We start from the raw sequence: 16,789 nt of genomic DNA on the forward strand, positions 1-16,789 counted from the left end.
CTTGAGTTGCAACGCTGGACTACCCAGCCGCCTGCAACTCTCATTAAGCAGGGGACCTCCCGCTAACCATGGCCACCAGAAATATGAGATGGTAGTGAGATATGATCTACCAAGTTGTGAGAGTAAAAACCATCTACAATGCTGGCAAGTATATCCGACGGTATTAATATTAATTCATGGACTTGACGTACTAGGGATACCAATGCACGTTTGAACTCAAGATTAAATTACTTATCATTAGTTAATTAACTAATCATAGTTCTCTTAACATTTGATGATCTGACAGGTTAAGTTGTCTTAATCAACTTGCCGTTTCCGTGGTACACACGTCTCTGCAAGCGGTCACATATAATAACTTTTCATCTGTAGGCTACAAGAATTTTTATCAATGTTTTTTGCACGCGCTCATAGTTTTGTAAATCAACATAAGATAAGACTTAGTGTTACACTTAAAATTTAGGGTGTAAAAAAATAATATGTATTTTTGGTTCCTAGGTACTCATGCCAACACGTTTACGGAGCTCCATAGGAATAGGATCTATAGAAAAGCCTGTCAGCATCACCATGCAATCGCATTGAACTAAGTATGTATGAAGTATCACAATATGTCGTAACCATGGTTACTTGATTTTTCTTGTATTAACATCCAAAGTTCTGGCACAACATGTTTATTATTCTCATATGCTAAGGAAAGCGTACGCCATATGCACACATATTTATTTATACTATCCGCCTACCAGATGTACTTCACCGCTATGTTTGAGACCATCTCAATCCCCCATATTCAAATACATACATCCATGCAACTATATAAGACACCCAGTACCATTCACAAAACCAAACCAGAGCACACACTACACACTAGTAGTAGCAAGCAATTTCATCAAACATAACATGGCCATCCTAAAAGCTTTGATCCTTGGCATCGTCGGATGCGTCTGCTTCTGCAGTTCGGTCCTAGCAGCTCGTGAGCTCAGCGATGACTTATCGATGGTGGCAAGGCACGAGAGCTGGATGGTGCAGTACGGTCGTGTGTACAAGGACGATGCTGAGAAGGTGCAATGATTCGGGGTGTTCAAGGCCAATGTCGGGTTCATCGAGTCGTTTAATGCCAAGAACCTCAAGTTCTATTTGGGCGTCAATCAGTTTGCCGACCTAACGAACAAGGAGTTCAAGGCGAGGAAGGCTAACAAGGGGTACAAACCGAGCATGGAAAGGATGCCTACCAGATTCAGGTATGAGAATGTAAGTTTCGACGCACTTCCGGCAACCGTAGACTGGAGAACGAAAGGAGCAATCACCCCCATCAAGGATCAGGGCCAATGTGGTAAGTATGTTTAGGATAATAATATATTGCATATATGTTTGAATTTTTAATGAGAATGTCCTCTTATAGTATCTGCAAAAACGTAAACATTTGTAGGTTGTTGTTGGGCTTTTTCTGCTGTCGCTGCTACAGAGGGCGTCGTTAAGCTGAAAACAGGCAAGCTTATCTCGTTGTCTGAGCAAGAACTAGTGGATTGTGATGTCCATGGTGAAGATCAAGGTTGCGAAGGTGGGCTTATGGATGATGCCTTCAAGTTCATAATCAAGAAGGCGGTCTCACAACCGAGTCCAACTACCCATATACCGCGGCAGATGACAAGTGCAAGAGTGGAACCAACGGTGCCGCAACCATCAAAAGCTATGAGGATGTTCCAGCCAACAACGAGGGAGCTCTCATGCAAGCCGTCGCAAGCCAACCCGTCTCGGTGGCTGTAGATGGAGGAGATATGACCTTCCAATTTTACAAAGGTGGAGTGATGACAGGCTCATGTGGCACGGACCTGGACCATGGTATTGCAGCTATTGGTTATGGCAAGACCAGCGATGGCACAAAGTATTGGTTGCTGAAGAATTCATGGGGAACAACATGGGGCGAGAACGGATATTTAAGAATGGAGAAGGACATTCCTGACAAGAAAGGCATGTGTGGCCTTGCGATGGAGCCTTCTTACCCCACTGCATAGAATGAGCGTCATATGCAACATATCATGTGTCTACTTTAAATACGTATAGTTTGTGTGTGTATCTAAAGTATACTTTGTACTTCATATTTCGTGAATACAATGTAAATTATGGCACATATGTTAAGATTGATGAAGAAGTTGTGTTAGCTATGTCATTCGGAGATTTGGCACCAATTGTGTTTTGTAAGTGAACTGTGTTGTCTCTTGTTCCTTCGTATTTGTAGAATGAACTCTTTGAGTAGTATTTATTTTCATGATAATCTTAGAACCATAAAAAATGTGAAATGGTGGAGATGATTTGCAAATAAATGTTGCAACCCGAGAATGAAACAAAATGTTTTTTATATCTCGAGTAAGTGACATAGGATGGACTTTTGCCTCCACCAATTCCCGTCGTCATGGTCCCTCAACGTTCGGCAACAAGCTCCTCTCCCCAATTGCAACACCAACCTTAATTTTACTCTGGATAACCCACAATTAGAAAGTGGACCTTAATTATGATTAGTAATTAAAATATTACGATTAGCATCGTGGGGGTCCATACCTCAATTTGGTAGAGAAAATAATGGAGAAAAAATAAGCTAACTTTCTGCTAGAAATGAACAGGCAGGCTAACAACTCCTTCCCATATGGAAGAGATGGTCCACATATATGGATGTGACTATTGTTTCATTTTGCACTTTCTAATCTATAGAACAACTGCGCCACATAATAAGGAAAAAATGATTTGGTCCCAAGGTAATCCTCTACGGAAAGTAACTTCAATCAAAGGGCTCACCTCACCTACAAAAACGGCCGGAATGGGTTCGATTAATTAACCACGATAGTATAGTGCTGACGGAGAAGATGAAATGTAGAGAGTGATGAGATGGTTAGTGAGCTTTAATTTTATTAGTTAGTTTTAGTGTAGGTTTCATTTCTTCAGTTTTGTCAGTACTTTGATGAGTGTTATGCATCTTTTTCATTAGTTTTTCTATAGTTTCATTGTAGTTTTTTTATATTCATTGTGTGTTTAGTCTCTCACTCATTGAATGTCGTTCCTCATCCCCAAGTCTTCACCATATAAGATTTTCGGTGCTTTTGTGCCTTGCCATTGTTCCTTTTCAGATTCTCAAGCATAAACTATTTTATCAACATTCATTAGTTCTTAAGTAGTTATTCCATTTTTCATTAGTTATCTTTCTTACTTCTATGGTCTTAGTCTTTTTTATGAACCACTTCTATGATCTGAGTCTTTACTTTGTTATTGGGCTACTTATTTTTCTGAAGTCAATTCTTCTTTGAGCGTTGTGCCTTTCTTAAGTCCTCGGTCACACCTTCATTCTCTCTGGCTGACTTTGTCTTTTTCAGTCTATTAGTCATATTTCTCATTCTCATTCATAGCTTGTACAACCATGATAGTTCATTAGTTTTCCTGGCAGTACGGTCGTTCAGTCCTAAGTGTCTTTTCTACTGTCTTCATCTTCATCGTTAGTCTCTCTTAATTATTTAGTACTCTTATTCAGTTTTGCACTATGTTTTATTCTTTCCTTGCTCTCTTAGGCTAGGCAAGAAAATGCTGATAAAGCATATGTTCAGCGATTATTTTACTTACTCGCTCTGTATCTCTATTTTCATGTTCTTTTGCCTGATCGCTGCAGCAATTTTTTTCCGATGATGGACATGAATATTGTGGAAAAAGGATCAGCATCATGATCCTTTTTTGTTAGCCAAACTGGCATAATGAATGAGCGCATACTGGATTCGTGCCTTGGGGGCTATGTCTGTGGACTACCTCAATGTAAGTGACATCATGCACAACCATCTGGTAATTTTGGGCATCAATTTTTGTGTAAGTAGTCCCTTCTCTCACATGATTCTTCCATCCTTTGATTTATTTATTTCTTCTCATGGTGTTTTCTATTTTTGCCTCCTGAACTGTAGTGAATCACAACGAAAATTGCATGTCCATTGAACATCCCTTGAACTTAAAGTTTATTGATGACAGCGGTACACGTATCAACCGTGTTATCATTGCAAGAGTTTCAATGAAAGGTGTTATTTCTTCAGTTCCACAACATCCTTTAGAGATCGGAGTTCAGTGTTCAGTGAATCTTGGTGGGTTCTTTGTTGTCTGCGTGAGATGGTAATGGGTTTGCAAGCGTCCCGTTAGGGACAGTCTGAGTGCAAACAATCTCCTAAAGGTCCAAGAAGGAGATGTAGAATCCAACACTCAAGGAAACACGTGGGGCAAGGATCGTGGGGGATGAATGGATCTAGCTCTTTCTTATCGATCACTAGCGTGACCACAAGTGATTAAGGATCTTTGTTGTCAAATTTTGGCCCAAATTACGATGGTGACTAGTAAACCCGGACGGAGGTAGTAATTTTCTTCTTTTACAGATGGTAATGACTAACCTTTTCATCAAAGAGAACCAAAAATCTCAAAACATACCACATGAATCTTTCAACATACCTAGGTCTTCTATCTTGCGACGCTTTCGCTATCGACAAGTTCAGTTCACGCTTCCTCCCATTTATTGACATCGCACATTATGATTTAAAGCATATTTCTTAAAACCTAGTTTCAAATTATAAACCAATTCAATCTTTGAGGAAAAGGTCATATTTCATTATTTAACAAACAAATTTTTTTTTTGCTTTTGTAATTATATATTTAATTACTATGTTTGCTAGAAATGGGGCGTTCTGAGCCCCCGGATTGTTTCGTGAGGTTGTCCCTTCTTGTCAGTTGGCCATCGCTCGTTTCTCCCACGTCGGTCTCATCTGCATGTGTGTGTGTGTGTGTGTGTGTGTCTGTTCGCTTTGGCTCTCAGGCTGCATGTTGTCGTTTCTCTTGCCATGTCCCACATGTCCGTGTGCGTCCTTTATTCATTCTTGTGTACCAAATGTTCCTAGGCCTACAAGTCTGAAGGGATGAGGGGATAAGTGTTGGACACGTTGGTTGCGTGTAACACTTGGCGCTTTGCAGAGTGTGTGTGCCATGTGCAGTGTTACATACCATTACTCATCCTTGAGTTGCAACGCTGGACTACCCAGCCACCTGCAACTCTCATTAAGCAGGGGACCTCCCGCTAACCATGGCCGCCAGAAATATGTGATGGTGGTGAGATATGATCTACCAAGTTGTGAGAGTAAAAAACCATCTACAATGCTGGCAAGTATATCCGATGGTATTAATATTAATTCATGGACTTGACGTACTAGGGATACCAATGCATGTTTGAACTCAAGATTAAATTACTTATCATTAGTTAATTAACTAATCATAGTTCTCTTAACATTTGATGATCTGACAGGTTAAGTTGTCTTAATCAACTTGCCGTTTCCACTCGTCTCTGCAAGTGGTCACATTTAATCACTTTTCATCGGTAGGCTACAAGAATTTTTATCAATGTTTTTTGCATGCACTCATAGTTTTGTAAATCAACATAAGCTAAGACTTGGTGTTACGCTTAAAATTTAGGGTGTAAAAAAATTATATGTATTTTTGGTTCCTGGGTACTCATGCCAACACGTTTACGGAGCTCCATAGGAATAGGATCGATAGAAAAGCCTGTCAGCATCACCATGCAATCACATTGAACTAAGTATGTATGAAGTATCAAAATATGTCGTATTCATGGTTACTTGATTTTTCTTGTACTAACATCCAAAGTTCTGGCACAACATGTTTATTATTCTCATATGCTAAGGAAAGCGTACGCCATATGCACACATATTTATTTATACTATCCGCCTACCAGATGTACTTCACCGCTACGTTGGAGACCATCTCAATCCCCCATATTCAAATACATACATCCATGCAACTATATAAGACACCCAGTACCATTCACAAAACCAAACCAGAGCACACACTACACACTAGTAGTAGCAAGCAATTCATCAAACATAACATGGCCATCCCAAAAGCTTTGATCCTTGGCATCGTCGGATGCGTCTGCTTCTGCAGTTTGGTCCTAGCAGCTCGTGAGCTCAGCGATGACTTATCGATGGTGGCAAGGCACGAGAGCTGGATGGTGCAGTACGGTCGTGTGTACAAGGACAATGCTGAGAAGGCGCAACGATTCGAGGTGTTCAAGGCCAATGTCGGGTTCATCGAGTCGTTTAATGCCAAGAACCTCAAGTTCTATTTGGGCGTCAATCAGTTCGCCGACCTAACGAACGAGGAGTTCAAGGCGAGGAAGGCTAACAAGGGGTACAAACCGAGCATGGAAAGGATGCCTACCGGATTTAGGTATGAGAATGTAAGTTTCGATGCACTTCCGGCAACTATAGACTGGAGAACTAAAGGAGCAGTCACCCCCATCAAGGACCAGGGCCAATGTGGTAAGTATGTTTAGGATAATAATATATTGCATATATGTTTGAATTTTTAATGAGAATGTCCTCTTATAGTATCTGCACAAACGTAAACATTTGTAGGTTGTTGTTGGGCTTTTTCTGCTGTCGCTGTTACAGAGGGCGTCGTTAAGCTGAAAACCGGCAAGCTTATCTCGTTGTCTGAGCAAGAACTAGTGGATTGTGATGTCCATGGTGAAGATCAAGGTTGCGAAGGTGGGCTTATGGATGATGCCTTCAAGTTCATAATCAAGAATGGCGGTCTCACAACCGAGTCCAACTACCCATATACCGCGGCAGATGACAAGTGCAAGAGTGGAACCAACGGTGCCGCAACCATCAAAAGCTATGAGGATGTTCCAGCCAACAACGAGGGAGCTCTCATGCAAGCCGTCGCAAGCCAACCCGTCTCGGTGGCTGTAGATGGAGGAGATATGACCTTCCAATTTTACAAAGGTGGAGTGATGACAGGCTCATGTGGCACAGACCTGGACCATGGTATTGCAGCTATTGGTTATGGCAAGACCAGCGATGGCACAAAGTATTGGTTGCTGAAGAATTCATGGGGGACAACATGGGGCGAGAACGGATATTTAAGAATGGAGAAGGACATTCCTGACAAGAAAGGCATGTGTGGCCTTGCGATGGAGCCTTCTTACCCCACTGCATAGAATGAGCTTCATATGCAACATATCATGTGTCTACTTTAAATACATATAGTTTGTGTGTGTATCTAAAGTAAAGTTTGTACTTCATATTTCGTGAATACAATGTAAATTATGGCACATATGTTAAGATTGATGAAGAAGTTGTGTTAGCTCTATCATTTGGAGATTTGGCACTAGTTGTGTTTTGTAAGTGAACTGTGTTGTCTCTTCTTCCTTCATATTTGTAGAATGAACTCTTTGAGTAGTTTTATTTTCACGATAATCTTAGAACAATAAAAAATGTGAAAATGGTGAAGTTGATTTGCAAATAAATGTTGCAGCCTGAGAATGGAACAAAATGTTTTTTATATCTCGAGGAAGTGAAATAGGGTGGACTTTTCCCTCCACCAATTCCCGTCGTCCTGGTCCTTCAACGCTCGACAACAGCCTCCTCTCCCCAACTACAACACCAACCATAATTTTACTCTGGATAATCCACAATTAGAAAATGGACCTTAATTATGATTAGTAATTAAAATAATATGATTAGCATCATGGGGGTCCATACCTCAATATGGTAGAGCACATAAATGGAGAAACAATAAGCTAGCTTTCTACTAGTAATGAACAGGCAGGCTAACAACTCCCTCCCATATGGAAGAGATGGTCCACATATATGGATGTGACTATTGTTTTGCTTTGCACTTTCTAATCTATAAAACAACTTCACCACATAATAAGGAAAAGATGATTTGGTCCCAACTGAAAGAATGATTTGTGTGAGCAGTCCCTTCTATCACATGATTCTTCCTTCCTTTGATTTGCTCCTTTTTTCTCATGTTGTTGTTTATTTTTGCCTCCACACCTGTAGTGAATCACAACGGAAATTGCACGTGCATTGAACATCCCTGGAAGTTAACTTTTACTGATGGCAGCGGTACACGTATCGACTGTGCTATCATTTAAAGTTATATATTTTCATACTTTCAGTGATAGGTGTTCTTTCTTTAGAGATCAGAGTTCAGTGTTCAGTGAATCCTGATGGGTTCTTTGTTGTCTGTGTGAGCGGCCCGCTAGGAACACTCTAAGTGCAAACAATATCTTAATGGTCCAAGAGGGAGATGTAGAAGCCAACACTCAAGGAAACACGTGGGGCAAGGATCGTGTGGGATTGGATCTGGCTCTGTCATTGATCACTAGCGTGTCCACAAGCGATTAAGGATCTACTTAGTGGCTTTGGTTATGTTTGTTTTCTCGGATCTCCCTGAGCATGCATATCCGGCAAAATCATATCACGATCTGTTCTTTTAGTACTAAAATAAGGCAGATGAACAGCTAATTTGGACTCGATGGGATCTCCGGAAGAGGACAGTGAACAACTAGAAAATGCATGGACACATGAGCAACGACAGTGCCTTTTCCAAAGCAAGTATCCACATGCTTGTTCTTGCCAATTTAACCTTCTTATCTCGCGTGCATGAGCTGTCCGTTGGTGGCTGATGGCCCAATATCAGTTGTCCTGCAGGAGCACTTGTTAAATGTCACGGCAGAATGTGCCCCATGTTACGGCATTCCATTCAATGATACCAACAAAATGACAAGGAAATAGCGCATGCCCTTACCAACATGGCAGAGATTATATGTATCCGCCCATCTTGTAGCTGAGCAAGCACTAGCAGTGGTGGTTTTGCTATTCACTTAAGTAGCTTCTTGTAGCGATGACAAGGGGTGGTGATGCGGCGGCGGAGGCGAGCGAGCACCTCCTTGGCCCGCCGCCGGCGAGGGGTGGCGACGGGTCGTCGCTGGGGATGGTCATGGCCAGCACAGGCGTCGCCGTGCTCGGCTCTTTCGCCTTCGGCGTCGCGGTGAGTCTACTATCAGTCTATCATAGTGTAGAATCATCTGAACTCCAGCCTTGTGCTTGAGAAACAATTTCTGTATGTGATTGGCGCTGCTGCAGATTGGCTACTCGGCACCAGCTGAGGCCGGGATCAGCCGGGACCTCCAGCTGACCCTCTCCGAGGTACGTCCGTCCGTGCCTAATGTGCCACCAATGTCTCACTGACATGTGGCTCCCGGTCAACTATTCAGCTCAAATCGATGGCAGTGGCATTTCTCATATTGCTCCTCTCATTCCCAGTTCCTCATCCGTGTAATATTCTGCAGTACTCTGTTTTCGGGTCGGTAATAACAGTCGGGGCCATGATCGGAGCGGTCGCGAGCGGGCAGATTGCGGATGTTGCTGGACGAAAAGGGGTATGTCTAGTACTCCCTCCGTCTCAAAATCATATCTCAACTTTGTACTAACTCTAGTGTAAAGTTGTACTAAGGTCAAGACACTTATTTTGGGACGGAGGAAATAGTATATATGCCTCCCTGAATGATCATCTTAATTTGTAAACATTCGGATGTTTGTATGTTGGGTGCAGGCGATGAGGGCTTCTGCTCTCGTTTCCATTGTCGGATGGCTGGCAATCTTCTCTGCACAGGTCTTTTCCCTTCTTGTACTGTCGCACCACCGTGTAAGAGGACATAGTTGCTGATGTGCCTCTGAACTTTGTTTGTGGTAACTTTCAGAGTGCTTACTCGCTTGATTTTGGGAGATTTTGCACCGGACTCGGCGTCGGAGTGTTTTCATACGTGGTACGATCATCATTTACTCACACTGTTCAGCAAACCGTGGGGTCTTTCAGACAATTTCAACTTACACTAACACTAGCCCTTGCAACCCAACAGGTGCCGGTTTTCATTGCAGAAATTGCTCCGAAGGCTCTTCGTGGGGGACTTACAGCTCTGAATCCAGTAACTCTTTTCCTCCTTGAAACAAAATATGAACACACTATAGCCTTGCTGGCCTTTTGGGAACAACTCTGAAATTTCTGCCTGAACTGCATGTAGTTGATGATAGGCACTGGATTATCGATGACGTATATCGTTGGCACAGTTGTGTCCTGGCGGATGCTGGCCATGGCTGGTACATATAATCTCTTACTAGTCCACATTGTAGTTTTTGTGTTGACCATCCTCATGTACTCTGATCTGATGATCTCCCCCTCTGGCATGACATGTATACACAGGACTTGCTCCATGCATAATTCTCATGGTTGGTCTCTTCTTCATTCCTGAATCTCCTCGATGGCTGGTAATTATTTCTCTGACTGAATGACATCCTTGTAGTAGCATCTAGTTGTCACACTTACCAATTCAGCACCAAATGTTTACCACAGGCAAAGGTTGGCCGGAAAAAGGAGTTTGAAATAGCACTCCAGCGCCTCCGTGGCAGAGACGCGGATGTGTCCCTTGAAGCTGCAGAAATCAAGGTTTGGCGCCGCTAGCTGTGTATAGTTTTGTCGATTCAGAAAAAAAATGCGGCGTCGTCATGGAAATGGAATTGCTCTACATGCAGGACTTCGTCGAAACTATTGACAATCTTCCAAAGCCTGGAATTAAGGATCTCTTCAGCAGGCCATACATCCGTCCTGTCATTATCGGCGCCGGTCTAATGGTTTTCCAGCAGTTTGCAGGGATAAACGGGATCCTGTTCTACGCCAGTGAAACATTTGTCTCAGCTGGTAAGCTGGCAGATCTCGGACTTGGAGATAATTGATTTTTGTCAGTTAGGTTCTGAAAGTTAAGTTCTGCTGAGTTACCTGCAGGGTTTGATTCAGGAAACCTAGGAACAATCTTGATGGCGTGTATCCAGGTGAAGCTAATAGTACGCAGATCGATTTTGATCAAATTCCTCGGTAACTCTTTGACTCTGTGCAATCTTCACTATAACAGTTACCACTCACAACACTTGGAGCTCTACTGATGGACAGGAGTGGGAGAAAGCCGTTATTACTGGTAAGCTCAGAGATAAAACTTGGCCAACATGAACACTAATTCTGACCTTTCATTTTATTTTACTTTTCTGCAGATTTCCACATCTGGACTCCTCGTGGGGACTCTTATGTCAGCAGTATCATTCTACCTTAAGGTAACTTTCATTGCATAGCTGCTAGTGGTCTTTTGTGTCCTTTAATTCCTTTTTTGTATCAAAACTTCATCAAGTGGTGTTGAATGTAGGTTCACGGTATATTCCCGAAGCAAGTCCCAATCATCACACTCACCAGCATATTGGTACACCTGAAAAGCCTTTCTTTTGTTCAACAAGTGACCTGATGCTTATCTGAACTTTTTTGCATGCTGAATCCTTTTGTAATATAACTGAAACAGGTCTACATTGCAAGTTATTCACTAGGGATGGGTTCCGTTCCTTGGGTCATAATGTCAGAGGTTTAGAGTTCACACTTCAGAACAATCAAATTCAAATCTCTTCATCGCTCGAGATTTCTTACAATACCATATGAACTTACTTAGAAATGTTGGATTGGACGCAGATATTCCCAATTAATATGAAAGGAATCGGCGGGAGCTTCGTGACTCTGGTGAACTGGTTGGCTTCGTTAGCAGTTTCTTTCGCCTTCAACTTCCTCATGAGCTGGAGTGCTTCAGGTCAGCCAAATATACGTCAGACCCCTATGGAGTATGGACTATGGTGTTGCTTGAATCATCCAGGGACGTTTGTCTGATATGCAGCAAATCTTGTAGGAACATTCTTCTTCTTCGCCTTCGTTTGCGCAATGGCTATTCTCTTCATTGTGAAGATCGTGCCGGAGACAAAAGGCAAGACCTTGGAAGAGATTCAGGCTTCGATAAACTGCGGCACATGAGTGGCTTGGAGAAACATGGCTCTTGTGTTCATTGTGAAGATTCGTGCCAGAGACAAAAGGCAAGACATTGGAAGAGATTCAAGCTTTGATAAACTGCAGCACATGTGTGGTTTCGAGAAAGTTAGATGGCATTTTTCTTTGCCCGCACAATTGTATACAATCTGTATCGAATCTGTAACGAAGATGGGTATCAGGATAGCTAAAACGTGCAGAAGATTTCGATGTTGGTGTATCCTTCTAGAGGATTTGCAACTGCCTCCTCTTCTATTAGATCTAAAATAGTATGATATATAGTCAAACAAAAGTGAGTGAATTTTCATCTACTGATGTAATCAGCTGAGAGCAACAGACATGCAGTCAGGCATGTTACATAGTGCCTTGCCGCGCCATTTTTCTCTGGGGTTGTAGAATCTTTTGGTCTTTATTCCTTCTTGAGCATGTCTGCCTTTGGCAGCCTCCAAGTGGTTATCGTGATGTTTGTTAACTGCATGTCTCATGCTGTCCGTCTAATGGCCCATTGTGCGGATATTTGATTGACTTGCAAGTGACCAACATTTTCATTTGTTGGGATCTTGTTCACTGCATCAGGTATTAGTACTGCGGCTATCAACCTCCTGTAAAAGAGATATGACTCTCAAGCTAAATGGTTTCATCTTCAAACCATAAGCATCAGAAGATCCTTGTAAAGTTACCTCAATACTCTACTATCTAAGAAGACTATCAACAACGCAAGGAACCCCAGATTTTATGTTTATATAATGTGAATCAGATGAAGCTGAAGTATTTTGCACATCTTCATAGACCACAATTCATGGCGAAATCGAAGCTGCGCTATCCCATCCAAGGTAATAAACCTACAGAACAGCGGCTCTAGGCTCACCTCACGTGCAAAACGAACGGGAACAGATTCGATTGATTAAGGTGATGGTATAGTAGTGCTGAAGGAGAAGCTGAGATGTAGAGAGACGCAAGAACTGAGATAGAGGGCGGAGACTGGAAGGAGGAGAGCACTGACCGAGCAGGACGTTGAGGCTGAGGCGGGGGCGGCGGATGAGCCAGGGGACGCCGTCCAGCAGGTGCCGCTTGCTGTTGGCCGTGGGCCGTGGCCCCGAGGTCAGCGCGGGAGAGGCGGGGAATCTGGGACTTCCCGTCGGCGGAGAGGACAAGGTATGGACACGGCACACAAAGAACTCCCGAATTCCCGGCGGGCAACGGCTCAGCGCCGCGAGCTTCTCGACCAGGCGGCGCCTATACCTGGGCATATGTCGGGCCGGGCCGGGCCAAAAAAAGCCCGGTGCTGAAAACTCAGGCCCGAGCCCGGTCCTGCCCGACCGGCGGGCCTAACAAATCAGGCCCAAGCCTGGCCCAAACCTGAAAAGTCCGACATGGCCAGATTGGCCTGGCCTGACTGTGTCTAAAATCTTTTTTTCTGTAAGCCCAAACCTGGCCCGATATGCCCATCGGGATCAATTTCCAGGCTCGAGCCCAGCACGATGGCACGTCAAGCCCAGTCCACCCCGAGATTTTCAGGCCGGGTCGGGTCGGGCTACCCATAGCCAGGTATAGCGGTGCCAGATCCTTACTGGACCGGCTCGACCCGAAACTACAAATTGATCAGAGTGTATTTTTTACTACTGGATGTATCCACACCCTCATTGACAGAAAATTTTAAAAAAATGTAATTGATAATCTAAAATTTTGTGCTATCAATAAGTTTTTCCTATTTTCATTGAATTTACTGTTCCTGAGGTTGTGTGGGTACTCCGAGAGTAAGCACGCCTTTTCGCAGATTGGTGCATGTTGGGGCATATTGCAGCAGCAACAATGGTGGGGCTCGGTACGTTGTTGCAGGCAGAGGCAGCCTCTACGATGGAGTGGGCCGTCGATGGCGGCTGCCAGGCTGTCACATTTGCAATGTCTAAGTCACGTTGAAGGAGTGCTCTCCCTCGCCCGTGTGAATCTCTTCCATGGCCGTCACTGGTGATGCGCTCTGTTTTCCATAGCCAGCGTGAGAAACAAGATTGGTGACCATCCCTCCCAGATCGAGCAAGGGAGGTGTGGCTGGATCATTCGAAAGGAAGAAAAACCAATGCAGGAGGTGAGGGACGGATGAAGTGTGGCAAGAACGTGTTCTGCGTGGAAAGGAAACGTTATTCTTTTTTTAAATAGCATTGAACATCTGTCTTGCAGCAAAACAGAAGTACCATTGTTGCACGCACTTACCGACTTCTTCTTCTTCTTCTTCTTCTTCTTCTTCTTCTTCTTCTTCTTCTTCTTCTTCTTCTTCTTCTTCTGTTTGCAGGTTTGTTGCATCTACTTGCCAAGTATGGACACACTGATGAGCTCCGTGAATTTCCCTGGAACTGCACACACTTATTCCACAAGGAATGCGTCGACAAATGGCTCAAGATAAATGCACTCTGCCCTCTGTACAAAGCTGAGATGGCGAACTCATCGATCTAGCACATCTGATACTTGATCGCCACTCCAACCATGCACCTTAGTGCACCGGCGAGATCGAGATGCATTAGGTTGATCTGCCTTCGGAGGTGATAATACACAAATGTATAGTCGCTCACGGTGCCGCCTGCATGTATAAAGTTGATGCTTTTGATGTATGGATTGGGACCCTCGTATCTAGCGAACGTTTGACCGGAACGTGTGGCATTTAAAAAAATCATGGCATTTTGAGTTGTATGTGGGGTGTAAGTTTCTTCAGAGCAACATGGCATTTTCTAGGATGGATTCTCAAAACTGCCATCTTCCAAGAAAATGCCATGTCTCTTTGAAGAAACTATGATCCCACACACAACTAAAAATGCCATGGAAATCATTCAAAATGCTATCTATTCCCGACGAACGTTCACCGGGTAACATTACCGATGGATTGTAATGATGTCCCAAGGTTTCTTTTTGTCCTTTTTATCTTGGAGAAGTTACAACTCTTCTCATTGTCAACGGTACTCTAAAATGCGGGCCAGGAGGATGTGCCTCCTCCACTTGTAGTTATGGGTGGGGATGAACGACAAGTAAAGAAGCAACATCATGGTTACATATTTCAGAAAGAGCTTGGAGACAGTTCAGGACGGCGGTTTGGTCACCATTAACAAAGTTTGGCAATTAGACAACAAGTTTCTGATTCAAGTGGCACAATTAATGAAAGATACATGCTTGTCGTTTGCATTGTTAAAGTTGCTAAGGTGTCGATTTGCAAGGTACAGACTCGCCGATGTGATCTCCACAGAGACCCTCAAATTTTTCACAAGCGTCTTGCTAAAGGATGGTCAACATAAAAGGGCATTCAAATGCAGATGAGCTTTCTTTTCTTCATGATTATTATGATTCACCACTCCCAATCTCCTATTCAGATAGCTGGTTAACGTATTTAGTATAGTTGTCTCACTCTTGAGCATAGGTTACTGCATACTTTGTGGAATAGACGTCATCACGGGGGTGTAACCTAGCAGCTCATTCAAAGAATTATTTTGTAGACCCAAGATTTCCTTTGGGCCCTCAAGACCTAAAAGCAGTTGATTGCATTTGCTATTATCGTCGCTTGTTTTTTGAAAGCAAGCCCCAATCACAATCGGTTGGAAGTTTGAATTTTGATCTAGTGCCAGTATTGTTACTCCTTATGGTTGTCGTGGTTGCTAAGACGGAGGATATTGTTTACCACATATGCTCCAGCTGGACTAAAGTAATCCTCACATGCCGCTATGTGCACTGTGCTTCTTTGCAACTTTCTCCGATCGTCCCTAAATGGATTGAAATTTTTGTTGCGATGCAGATGCAACAGGTTCCCAAGCCATGGGAAATGACAAAATGAGGCAAACCTCGTTGTTGGTGCTTCACCCGAGGCAATTTCTTCAACTTCTCCCAAGTTGCCTCCATTTTGTGGACCGAAAGAGGAATAATGTCAAAATACCATCGGCAATGAAAGTTTGCATCATGGATCCCCTAAGAAGCACAAGCAGTGGAGGCCTTAGCAAAGGAATAACGTCCCTGGGCCAAGATGGTGAAAGTTCACTCTAGGCCTGCAACAACAACAAAAGTACATGTGACACCATACTTGTGTGGCACATCACCACGACCATCCTTGAGGCAACGCACCCACACCACCAGCATGATGATCCTCCTCGTCAAACACCGCAACATGGTCCGCCTTCTTCTATTTCTATTTCCGTTTCTGATATGAAGACCACCGCCACTCACATGTCGCGCTATTGCGCGTATCTGGTGGCGTCCTTCCGCCAGAAGTGCGAGTGAGCCCTCTTGGCCGGCACTGGGGTGTTGTCCATGCTGCCAGAAATGGGGTCCCGACGGCTCATTGAGTTGTTGGGCGCCACACAGAATCATGAGGTGCTCAAGGATGCAGCAAAGCTCGTGGTGGCTTGGGGAGCTGACCGGAGGCGAGGAGATGGTGTGGGAGTTGCTGGCCGGGTTTTGGTTGGAGTTGATCATGTATGTGGCTCCGTCCGACAACATCGAAGGGCACCTGCAGGCCATCGACTAGGGCGGCAAGCTGATAACCCTCCTCTAGGCCTTGCTCATCCATGTCGGGATTGTGGACAGGCTGGCCGATGTCGTTGCCGACGCTGCAAGTGCTCCAGCCACTGGTGATTAAGTTTGCTCTGCTTATTCATTTATGTGTTAGTTGTTGATTTCAATTCCTTTCATTGTTCATTAAGGTCTTGTTGTGAGTGTTTTAAGGTCTCCTAGTTGGTTGGCTTTTCCCCCCTCATTTTTTTGAAAGGAACACATGAATGCATTCCATTACATACCAGTACTAGGCAAATAGCCCATTACATAGGTCAGTACAAAGTTTGGGAGTTGACCCAACCAGGTTTCACACATATAAGCTCCCAGGTTAACTCCATACACAACTAAAACATGTACCACTCTGTTACAAGCCTGAGGGCAAGACATAACACTAGCAGCAGAAAACTCCACATACAGTTGAAACTTAATACTCCTAACAATAGCTCCTATGTTCGCCAGATCGTAATCATTAGAATTCATTGCCCTCCTCAGCTGTGTCTAATCAATTTTAAACAACACCTTGTTGCGCTGACAT

General features: G+C 43.6%; 2 protein-coding genes and 1 pseudogene across 2 annotated transcripts; all 3 read left to right on the forward strand.

The window, feature by feature from the left end:
* Nucleotides 1–849: 849 nt before the first annotated feature.
* Nucleotides 850–2,009, forward strand: LOC123131141 (senescence-specific cysteine protease SAG39-like; annotated as a pseudogene).
* A 3,884-nt stretch (nucleotides 2,010–5,893) lies between these two features.
* Nucleotides 5,894–7,024, forward strand: LOC123131142 (senescence-specific cysteine protease SAG39-like). Its single transcript, XM_044550883.1, has 2 exons — nucleotides 5,894–6,341; nucleotides 6,438–7,024. Exons 1-2 carry the CDS (start codon nucleotides 5,909–5,911, stop codon nucleotides 7,022–7,024), a joined length of 1,020 nt encoding a protein of 339 aa, XP_044406818.1. The 5' UTR covers nucleotides 5,894–5,908.
* A 1,560-nt stretch (nucleotides 7,025–8,584) lies between these two features.
* On the forward strand, nucleotides 8,585–12,199 carry LOC123131143 (sugar transporter ERD6-like 7). The gene is made up of 17 exons (XM_044550885.1): nucleotides 8,585–8,865; nucleotides 8,961–9,023; nucleotides 9,167–9,256; nucleotides 9,430–9,489; nucleotides 9,578–9,643; nucleotides 9,737–9,802; nucleotides 9,899–9,974; nucleotides 10,078–10,142; nucleotides 10,228–10,320; nucleotides 10,407–10,572; nucleotides 10,657–10,703; nucleotides 10,784–10,846; nucleotides 10,920–10,979; nucleotides 11,069–11,122; nucleotides 11,219–11,278; nucleotides 11,383–11,497; nucleotides 11,594–12,199. The coding sequence occupies exons 1-17, from the start codon at nucleotides 8,719–8,721 to the stop codon at nucleotides 11,713–11,715; spliced, it is 1,413 nt and encodes a 470-aa protein (XP_044406820.1). The 5' UTR covers nucleotides 8,585–8,718; the 3' UTR covers nucleotides 11,716–12,199.
* Nucleotides 12,200–16,789: the final 4,590 nt, after the last annotated feature.

The sequence above is a fragment of the Triticum aestivum genome, chromosome 6A (genome assembly GCF_018294505.1).
Source record: "Triticum aestivum cultivar Chinese Spring chromosome 6A, IWGSC CS RefSeq v2.1, whole genome shotgun sequence".
NCBI lineage: Eukaryota > Viridiplantae > Streptophyta > Magnoliopsida > Poales > Poaceae > Triticum > Triticum aestivum.